Here is a 10,980-nt window from a genome sequence, read left to right on the forward strand (position 1 = left end):
TCGTAGCATAAGCAAATCACTGACTCACTCCCCCCCCTCACAGCTTCTTCTTCTTCTTGGTTGGCAACCAATGTTAAGGAGCATTACCGCCCCCCTGGCACACAGCTCAGTGGACATTTAGATGAGAAAATATATATTTGACACATTTAAGGAAAATACTAATAAAATTAAATAAAGATAAATAAAATAAATGTTCCCTTTAGAAATATTTTTTTGCTCTTTTATGCTCTATAAAAATAGTTTTTTTTTTCTTTTTCAATCACTCATCTTAGCAGTAGGATTTACATGAAAAGAGAAATAAATTAAGTTTGAGGGAAAATGTAAATTTTTTGCACTCTCTGGCCAACTGACTCAGTGACTCAAATGACTCAAAAAAACGATTCACTTTGGTGAGTGACTCATTCAAAGTCAGTAAAAATTTACCATCACTAATATATATACAGAGATGTGAAGAAGATAGATAGATAGATAGATAGATAGATAGATAGATAGATAGATAGATAGATAGATAGATAGATAGATAGATAGATAGATAGATAGATAGATAGATAGATAGATAGATAGATAGATAGATAGATAGATAGATAGATAGATAGATAGATTCTTCACATCTCTGTAATAAATAACTTTACTGTGTCACCGATTACTCTGCAAAGGAAAGTTAGTCAACATCCAACGACACGTGTTATAAACGGGGAAGCTATCATTTTTGTATGCTCTGCAAAGTCCAAGGGCACTGGCTCATTTTCGAAGCCTGTCTGAAGCGGATATGAGAGGAAATGCAGGTTTTAGCGTCACCACATTACATTCATTTTTATCTCCTTTGGGTTGCTTGGGTTGGTTATCGATAGTTTAGGCTGCATCAAAATGTTACTTAATCCACTGTGGTACTGTTCTGAACAAACGGTTTAAAAGAAGGCCAAGCTCTTATTTCAACTCCCATGCCTTGCTTGTAACGTTACCTACTGACGTAACATCCGGTGGTGCTGTTGGCGGGCAGAAGGTGGTCGTGCGGATTGTTAGCATCGAGGCAGAGGCTATTGTGTGACTCATTAAGAAAGCACGTTGCAAATATCGTTCTCGAGCACGCTGCAAAGCCAGCTCATATTCTTGTGTTGTCACTGCCGTGCATCCAGTTTCTTTACTCGTCTGTTGGATACGGCTAAATCTCCCTCGGGCCTGCCATTAAGCCATACAACCGCCGCGAAGCTTTCTTTTCAAAGGTAAGGCTCGTGTTCGTTAGCATTTTGAGGCAAAACGTGCCCGCGATCTGCCTCCTGCCCTTCGCTTGCAGGAGGCAGATCGTCTGGCTAGTCTCCGTGCTCATGTTGTGAACTTTACATTTCTGGCGAGTCCAGTTCAAGTAAACCCAACTAGTCTGGAAATTATATTAGCATTCGTCCATTCTTAAGCTAGTGCTGCGCAAGGAGCTCACGTCATGTGCATGCATAAGGGACAAACTGCGAGCCACACTCGTTGTCTTTGGCACTTGAAAATAGATTGGAAACACTGGTATTGTTGTATGTGTGATTACAAATTCATCATTGAATTTGTGTGTACAGGTTGTCGCAGTTTGCGTTTGCAGGTGGTGGCATGCTGCAAACTGCATTCATGGTGATACAGGCAACATGGAGGCGGGCGCTTTTCTTCGCTACCAAACCACCAGACTCGAGAAATTTAAACGGCGTATCATTTAGGATTTCGCGCTAGAAATTTGCTGCCGACTGAGGCTCATCTCATATCATTAGTCTTTTAAAGAGTGAATAGGAAAAACGTATTAGTTGACACGTATGTAGGCAGTGTGGTCATCGGCGTTTTACCGCCTCGGTGCATTCATCTTTGATGCTCGAAATCGCAGGGAAAGTTTAGCCTGCAGTATAGGCGAACAACCATTTGTTGCTTCAGCTGGAACCCCTGCATGCCATTAAACAGTGATTTGGTCAAGCCATTAAGCCATCAGCACCGTCCTCTCTTCCTGGCTAGTATTTACTGTATTATCCTATTTAGTATTCTCCTATTTGCCTATGTTGGTTCCACAAAATTGGCCAACTAACACTCTCCAAACTTTATACCGTTTTCATAATTTGCATAATTCTTACGATCCCCCACTTTCTGTGTGCACATTGTGGAAGCAAGAATACTGGCAAAGTTCTGAGAACCCAGTTTTTAGTTTTATTTTGTTTTGGGAGTTTTTGTTTTTGTTTTTGCTCCAATGCATGCATTAAGAGCAGAACAATCCTTAAATGATCATGAACTAGGGTTAGGGAAGCTATACTTTAAACAGAAACATGTCAATGCACAAACAGGGCTAAGTAACATTTGAAAAGCTGGATGGAAACCTGCAGATGCAGTTAGTAGTGTTCCAGCTTATGGTACTGTCTAAGAATGCTGTCAATGTAGAAAAAAACAGACTGAGTGATTGTCTGCAGTTTGGAAATGGACCAGTTCCGAAAAGTCCTGTAGCTGGTCATGTTTTAATGACCTGGGTGCTTGGAGGAATTTGTTTCTTGAGGGGGCTGGGATGAGGAGAAAAGAGAGGGGATCACATTCCTAACAAAGACTGTTTTCACCATTTGAGTTCACCTGTGACGCAAACTGGCTGAAAGAGACCTTGACTTTTTTTTTCTTTTTTTTTTTTTCCTTTACCGACAGTAAGGTTTAAATGAGAATGATCTAAATGTATTTTAGATAAGACATTTAGATGCAGGTAACCCCAACCTTTTAAACAGTACATTTGAATAATGAATGAAACTAGCACCACTGACCAGCAATGGGTCATATGTTTAATTTTTATGATTGTTAATGTGCAACTTGTTTAAGGTTGGAGAAACCTGCAGAATCAACTTCTTGGGATTTCCTTGCCTGGATGATTGAGCATGCATCAAGACAGTATGCAACATATAAGTGTAATCTATTGACCTGTAGAACGAGTTGTGGGGAAAAATAATTTGGTAGTGTAGAAGCATCATGCATTTTAACTGAGAATCATCTGCATGAACATTTGTTTTACCTGGAGACGGCCCTCTCACGCAAATTCTAGATGTTCAGTCTCTGCTAAACACATAGACCCACTTTTGTCATCTACAGGCTGACCAATTGCTGCTGATCAGATATGCGCTGTCAACATTTCATAGTTTTTGATCAAGGAGATAATGCAGACCACAAAGTAATATTTTGATGTCTTTTAATTGCAATGATACTTTTAACTTTCTAACCAGTTCATTATAACCTGTGCACTTTTCCTCCTGGGACCTTCAGAGGTTATCTTATCAGACATCAAGCTGGCGACCCAAGCAGGAAAGAAGCCCAAGAAGGCAGAGGAGGAGGAGCAGCCTGCAGCAGCTCCACCACCAGCTGCAGGAGCAACAGCAGCCCCTGTAGCAGGAGCAGCTGAGGAGGAGGAAGAAGAGGAGTATGTGGTGGAAAAGGTTTTGGACCGCCGAGTGGTGAAGGGCAAAGTGGAGTTTCTGCTCAAATGGAAGGGCTTCTCAGAGTGAGTGCAAATGTATCTTTCATATTTTAGTTAGATTCTTTATTCTGACACATCTTTATCAAATGTAGTGACTAGTTTTGTTTAACTGTGTTCAATTGAAAAGTGAACTTTACAAAACTTTAACTTTTTAAAATTAAATGTCTGAGGTTTTGTTTTTTTAGCTTAACCAAATTTCAGCTTTTTTTGTAGCTTTTATATTTGTCATGGTGACGTGCTCATTGAACAAGGCAATGGACTGAAAAATGTAAAAGAACTAGGGAATACAATTAGGAATTTTAGATTAAAGATTGATTTAATTTGAGCTAGAATATCTGCAAATCACATCTTTCCATCTGCACTCATGTTATCTAGTGAGGACAATACATGGGAGCCAGAAGAAAACTTGGACTGCCCCGACCTTATTGCTGAGTACATGCAGAAACACAAAGAGAAGGAAGAGAAAAAGAAGGAGAGCAAACGGAAAGCAGCCAGTGAAACCTCGGGAGATGGAGAAGAGCGAGGAAGCAAAAGAAAGAAGGAGGAGGTGAGAACCTCAGTAAAGAATCTGAGCAGTCAAGCTCCCCCCGCAAAAGTTGTTTGTGTTGTAAATCTCCCCACAGTTGCTTTAACCCTCCTGTTATGTCTGGGTCAAACTGACCCATTTTTAAAATCTTTAAAAAAATAGTTAAAAGGGTTTTTTGAGTATGGAACTTCTTGTACTTGGCTTAATGAGGGTAATCAACAAATAAAATAAAAATGGTTCATTTACGTATGTGCACCCCGAAGGCCCATTAGGCCCTAATGTCACAGTGGATGAAAGACTAGTGGCATTTCGAGCTCGCTGCCCATTCAGGCAATATATGCCTACCAAACCAGCCAAATATGGCATAAAAATCTGGGCAGCATGTGATGCAAACACTAGCTATGCATTGAACATGCATGCTGAAAAGCTGGGTGGAGGAGTCCCAGAGAAGAATCGGGGCACAAGGTCTCAGGGAGCACAGCATAACATGTGACAGTTTTTTCACAAGCTACAACTTGGGTCAGGAGCTTCTAAAGAGAAAGACTACAGTGCCACCTAAGGGGGGGTGGACAACTTGGACAAAGTCACAGTGTCCTACAGGACCAAGCGAATGACTGCACGCTGGCCACTGGTCATCTTTTACAACATGATTGATTGTCCGCCTATGACGCATTTGTCCTTTGGACGGAGATCTTTCCTGAGTGGTACATGTCAAAGCTGTACAAGAGGCGCATCTTTCTTGAGGAGCTGGGGAAGGCACTTGTGGTACCGCATATACAATGGAGGCAGCACATGCCAAGGACCCCACCTGCTGCAGCTACAGTGAGGGAGAGGGCTTCACCCATTACACCAGTGCTTGAGGTAAGTGTGTGTCTCTGTGAGAGTATGTTGTGTGTGTCTTGAGATCAGCAAAAAACATAGTAATCATCATCCTCTTCTTTCTAGATTGCTGCTGGTGGGAAGAAGCAGAGATGCCAGTTCTGCAAGCCATCTGATGATGTCAAGACAAGCATGACCTCTGTAAAAAGTGCAAAATTCATTTGCACAAAACATTCAGTGATGACATGTCCCTCATGTGCTGTGTAGACACATGCACCTGTTTCAGTTCCACCTATTAATTTTTGTGTATTTCTAGTTCTAAACATTGCATAGTGTTGCTGTCACAACATTGATGGTCTGTCACTAGTGTACTGTGGCGACTCAGACACACACACTGTCTTCATATTGCTAATCTTGTATTTTGATCCTTTCTGGATCTAAAACAGTACTTAAATAAAGTTTACTTTCACTACAAATCCTTTTGAGTCATTAGTTTTGATTTTAAGTCAGCGGGTCAATTTAACCCAGAAGACATGTCACATGTTACTTTTTCTGCATCACTGCATAAAAAAGAGAAAAATAGAAATTGTAAAATAACTTTAAAATAATCAATTTCATGTAAAACTATTGATATATGTTGATCTTTCCAACATACATTAAGTTTTAAAATGTTTTTTATGAAAAACGAGTGAATTATCCTAATTGAACCGTGATCTGTGAGGGGTATACACCATTACACCAAATATTGATTGAAATGGTTAGTAATGGAGTTTATAATGAGATATAATCAATGTTTATTGGGAATTTTTTGTTTTCTGAGACTTTTGGATAAGTAAACATGCCCCAAACATCATTGGTAATCCTGAGAAACAGTTGCTTTAATGTCTATGGAGTGATGTCCCCTGCCTGCTTGTTTTCCTTACCTTTTGTCAAATGCCTTCCTGTGTCTAGGGTGAGAAAGCCAGAGGTTTTGGCAGAGGACTGCAGCCTGAGAGGATTATTGGAGCGACAGACTCGAGTGGAGAGCTGATGTTCCTTATGAAGTGGTAAGTTTTCATTGTCACAAACGTATCATAATGAATCCGTTATTTCTCCGCTCTGTCATTTGGAAGTTAGAAGTTATCCAAATTCAGCGAAAGGTCTTATAAATTCATAGATGCAAGTTATTTTTTCCTCTCACTCTGGATTCCAGAGTTTATTGTACTGTGTAACTGAGCACTTTATTAGGGAAACTGTGAGTTTTAATCAATTTAACTCAAAGAGCTTTTGGTAAAGCTCTTTTATGGGTTTTTTGTTACTCAAGGTTATTCATTTTACATTTTTGTTAATGATTAGAAAAGTGATTATTTGGAAATTCCAGGAAGTACAAATAAGCCTGCAGACTGAGAGGGAAGTGTTGTGAGGTCTAAGATATATTGGGTCCTGATCATTCAGGGCTGTTGAATGATTTTAGATTAAGAGAAGGATTTTAAGTGACAATATCCCATCTAGGTTATCTGTGTCTGGTTGGACTGGGTTGTTCCTGAGATTTTACAGCCAAATAAAATCATTTTGTTTTGCATGGATATGGACATTTACAAGAAAAGATCTGGCATTTTTGTCAATATTTAAGAAGTGTCTGTAGTGTAACCACATCTACAGAATAATATACAATGTATTTTCAGCACAGCATGCATGTACGCACCAGCTGTCAGAATATAGCTGAACAGGTGGGCCTATTAAAAAGGCCAGTGAGTCCATTGGCTATGGCTTCAAAATAAGAAGTTTGGTTCTTGACATTAATGAGATTTCTCTCTTCAATAAAACTCAACAGGAAAAACTCAGATGAGGCTGACCTTGTCCCAGCTAAGGAAGCAAACGTCAAATGTCCACAAGTGGTCATCTCTTTCTATGAGGAACGCCTCACATGGCACTCCTACCCCACAGAAGAAGAGGAGAAGAAAGAGGAAGACAAAAAAGACTAGATTTTTTGGGGGGTGCAAAGAAAAAAGGGAGGTGCAGGGCAGGAAATCAACTGTGCCCTGGTGAGGTGTCATCCAGGTTGGTCAGCTCTAGCAGCAACTTTGGCAGCAAAAGCAATGAAAAATATCTGCCAATGTGGCTGACAGAGGGGGAATAAGAATTGTTTTCCTGCCCTGCAAGGAATTCTCAAAAGATGGTCCCACCTGTATCTTGGCCGAAAAATTTTTAATTATTTATTTTTACCATCTTTTTTTTAAACAAGTATGCTGATACTTAACTTCCTCCCTTAACCCCCACTATGTTTACCAATATTCAACTGAAAACAGTGGAAATTATGAAATTTTCTCCTACACTTAGTGAAAAGTGGCAGCCAGCTGTCAGCTTACCTCTTTGCCTTGAAGCAAGCTCAAAATTTGGCTGTGATTTGTAAGTTTTTCTCCTCCAGTCACTGTTCCTTATTTCAGATATCTGTTTGAAGAGGGGGGAGGAGGGGAAAAAGAAGAGGGGGGGAGGTTGTAAAAGAAGATCACAAATTGTGACAGACAGGACAAAGTTTACTTCCTGCTTTGTCAGGATACAAAGGTGGGAAATTCTTTTGAATGGGGATGAAGTGAGGAGTGAAAGAATGGACAAACAATGTCCTTTCAGTGTCTGTTCTTTGTGCCACCCATTTTCTCATTATTGTTGATGTGGTCATTTTAATCTCATGCATCATTGACTGTTCATAGTGATAGGTTAGACTACATGAGGGGCCTTAATCATCCTACCAGCCAGCGTGGCAGCTACGGATGTCACAGTACAAGTGGACCAGGGAATTTCCACTATTCTGAGATGTGGATTTAATACCAGTCAATGTATTTTCACCAAAAAAAATGCAGTATAGTTGGACATTTTGACACTCAACTACTATGACAGTAGCTTCATGTTATAAGCTATGTGTTGGGATAAACAGGCTCTTGTTAGCCGCTAGTTTACAGACATTTCAAGTGGTAAAGGTTGTGTTAAATGTGAAGAGTGGAGTATGTTACCTGCTGTTAGTTGCTGGTTTTGAGTCCCAAACTGCAGCCAGTATTACCATGTTATACTTGGTTGTTTGGTTACCTAGTACTGTCTGGTGTGGTTATTATTTTAAACGAGCTGCTTGTGAACATTGTATGCAGTGTTTCCTGAAAGTTACTCTCTCCACTCTGTCTGTACTCAAAACTATTTTAGTGATACTAAAGCCCCTTTCAGATACATTCTGTCAAAGTTGTTACATTGTTACTAAAACATGGGTCACTGATACATACAGTTTCCAAGAGCCTTGTGTCTTGTATGCTAAGACTTCATGTTTTTTGACAATGTGCATAGACTTGAAGTGCTGCCAGGGTTGGAACATGTAACCTCTGCTGCGCACACTTGGTGAGTCGGATCTTTCTTCTGAATTTGTAAAAGGCGAAAGAGACTGAGACATGGGGGGACATTTTGGTCCCATCTATTCATGTGATCTTCAGACCTGTGCCCTGTTAGTCTCAGTCTGGTAATAGATAGGATTTTTTTTTTTTTTCAGGAAAAAAGTGCATGTCTGGAAGGGGCCTAAGTTGAAAAAACTCACATCTTGAGCTCTCCTAAGAAGCTGTTCTGATTGGGCAAAACATTTAAGTGAACTAAGTCCACTGAAGGTCAGCTGCTTCTGTAGTCTTGGAAAGAACAGGAAAACGGCCATATGAACTGCTGAACTATAAAGGCAGCTTGTTAAGTTTGCTGCCACTTTGGCTGGTAGGTGGCGGTGTCTTCTGACTCGATAACAAACAAGTGGGTTTCACTGCTGTGGCAGATGGCTGAAAGTTTGTCAGATGATCTTTATTTCCACTAATTTGTTTTTATATCTTCACACACATTTACCTGTGTTTTGTAGGCTGTATTATTTGAGCTTGCACTGCCCGGGCAACACTTAACATACAGTATTCTTTCACATTCTTTGCTTGACACTTATTTTGGTGAATAAATTAGGATGTATCTTTAAAACTTTAGCATGCTGAGCAGAATCAGTTTAAAAATACTTGTCAAGTGTTCTGTGTTGAATGTAGCCCGGTTGTGTACATGTATGTATACTGTATTAAAGTTAGAACAGTAGCTGGCATATCTGGGTAAGCTGGTTCAAAACGGTTCATACTTCAGGTGGCGTTTTGCTGTGCCTGTTTTGTTTTTCGCTCCTTTTATTAGCCTTAGCCCTGACTGTCACATATGGAAGCCGTACAAGAGTACTTCATGCATACACAGACTGGGTAAAGGTTGCAACAGTTTCTTGCCTTTTAAATCAAACACAAGAGGCTAAACTAGTCTGGTTTAAGTTTTTACTGTGAAGTCCTGACACGTCCTGCATCCTGACTACTTCACCACTGACTGGAAGGAACTGAACTATCTGCACCCAGGTCTGCTACTTAGGTTTTCTCATCTTGTGTCAAACTTTTGTTGTTGTGTTTTTGTTTGTTTTTAGTGGATTAGCTTGTGTTGTCTTGTTGCATGTTCATTTTCCTTTGCTATGTTGGCATCATGGCTGATCTACTTTTAGCTGTTTTGAAAAAAATAAAAGGTTTTTGTTTTCTAATTATTTTGGGCTTTGGACTCTCAATTACTTTTTAAAGGTGCACACAAAGATGTATTACTCTGACCAGAAAAACTGCAAAAGCAGAATCTCCATACAGTTACCAACCAAGACACTTAAAATGTGTTCTTTTCTAGTAGCCACTTTTCTCAGTATTAGCAGATGCAGAATAAGAAAAGTAGTGGAGATGCTGAAATAAATATCCTGAGTTGTTAAGTGCAGATTAAGATTCTAGATTCTGTATAATCTAAGATAGGGATGTGTCTGTCTGCCATAACAAAACAAAAAGGTTTAAAAAAAAAAAAAAAAAAAAGCCTTTCAGGCAGGGTGTAGGCCAAAGCAACAGCTTATCTGCACCTAGCCTTCAACGCCTAAATACAGAGTTTAACCAACCACATTTGTTGAACTACTTCTAATGGCCGAATACTCAGGGGTTGCCACAATAGATCTTCTACCTCCATCTCACCCTAGCCGTAGCATCCTATGTCGATGTAGCATCTGCATGTCCTTCAACACATATTAAATCTTCTGTGTGGTTTTCCTCTGTCTGGCAGCTTCATATTCAACATAATTTGTTGAATATATTCACTATTCCTTTTCTACATGTGTCCAAGCCACTCAACCCTCTGACATACTCAATTCTAATCCTGTCCATCCGGGTATCTAACAATGAAATCCCTAGCATCCACTCTCCAGCTCTGCTTCCTGTCTTTTTATTTTGACCGGCACCAAACGATACCTTATAGCAAGTTTCACAACTGTCTTGTAAAGCTTCTTTTTCACGCTTGTTGTTGAAATAATTGAGATGAATGACATTAGATCATCAGAATTTTATCATCTGTTTATAATGTCTTAGAGGTCACATGCATGGAACAAAGAGCAGACAGATTAAAATTATTCCAGACATGTACTTAATGCATTGTGACGAAAGGAACAATATTTCACTTTTGGGAAAAAAGATTCTTTAAAAATTAATTCCATCCATCCATCTTCTTCCGCTTCATCCGGGGCCGGTCGTGGGGGCAGCAGCCTAAGCAGAGAAGCCCAGACCACATCCTCCCCAGCTACCTCCTCTAGCTTATCCAGGCGTTCCCAGGCCAGTCGAGAGATATAATCTCTCCAGCGTGTCCTGGGTCTGCCCCAGGGCCTCCTCCCGGTGGGACGTGCCCGGAACACCTCACCCAGGAGGCATCCTTGTGAAATGCCTGAACCACCTCAGCTGGCTCCTTTCGATGTGGAGGAGCAGCGACTCTACTCTGAGCCCCTCCCGGATGGCTGAACTTCTCACCCTATCTCTAAGGGAGAGGCCAGCCACCCTTCGGAGGAAGCTCATTTCCGCTGCTTGTATCCGCGATCTCGTTCTTTCGGTCACTACCCACAGCTCTTGGCCATAGGTAAGGGTAGGGACGTAGATCGACCAGTAAATTGAGAGCTTCGCTTTTACACTCAGCTCTCTCTTCACCACAACGGACCCGTGCAGCGTCGGCATCACTGCAACTCCAGCACCAATCCGTCTGTCGCTCTCCAGCTCCCTTCTCCCATCACTTGCAAACAAGACCCCGAGATACTCCCCACTTGGGGCAGGAACTCATCCCCGACCCGGAGTGGGCACTCCAC

General features: G+C 40.8%; 1 protein-coding gene and 1 long non-coding RNA gene across 2 annotated transcripts; both read left to right on the forward strand.

Annotated features, from left to right (window-relative positions):
- Positions 1–942: 942 nt before the first annotated feature.
- Positions 943–9,369, forward strand: cbx1a (chromobox homolog 1a (HP1 beta homolog Drosophila)). The gene is made up of 5 exons (XM_080301040.1): positions 943–1,223; positions 3,259–3,493; positions 3,845–4,016; positions 5,766–5,860; positions 6,628–9,369. The coding sequence occupies exons 3-5, from the start codon at positions 3,906–3,908 to the stop codon at positions 6,776–6,778; spliced, it is 357 nt and encodes a 118-aa protein (XP_080157166.1). The 5' UTR covers positions 943–1,223; positions 3,259–3,493; positions 3,845–3,905; the 3' UTR covers positions 6,779–9,369.
- On the forward strand, positions 4,023–5,290 carry LOC145428615 (uncharacterized). Its single transcript, XR_013908914.1, has 2 exons — positions 4,023–4,856; positions 4,941–5,290. It is a non-coding gene; the product is annotated as an uncharacterized LOC145428615 (long non-coding RNA).
- Positions 9,370–10,980: the final 1,611 nt, after the last annotated feature.

Source organism: Astatotilapia calliptera, chromosome 4 (assembly GCF_964374335.1).
Source record: "Astatotilapia calliptera chromosome 4, fAstCal68.1, whole genome shotgun sequence".
NCBI lineage: Eukaryota > Metazoa > Chordata > Actinopteri > Cichliformes > Cichlidae > Astatotilapia > Astatotilapia calliptera.

What these genes read in the sequence shown, in the direction of transcription:
- cbx1a (XM_080301040.1), top strand. Translation starts at nt 3,906, where the DNA reads ATGCAGAAACACAAAGAGAAGGAAGAGAAAAAGAAGGAGAGCAAACGG. An exon ending in GCAAAAGAAAGAAGGAGGAG is followed by an intron (nt 4,017 to 5,765) that starts GTGAGAACCTCA and finishes TCCTGTGTCTAG; the next exon opens with GGTGAGAAAGCCAGAGGTTT. An exon ending in CTGATGTTCCTTATGAAGTG is followed by an intron (nt 5,861 to 6,627) that starts GTAAGTTTTCAT and finishes AAAACTCAACAG; the next exon opens with GAAAAACTCAGATGAGGCTG.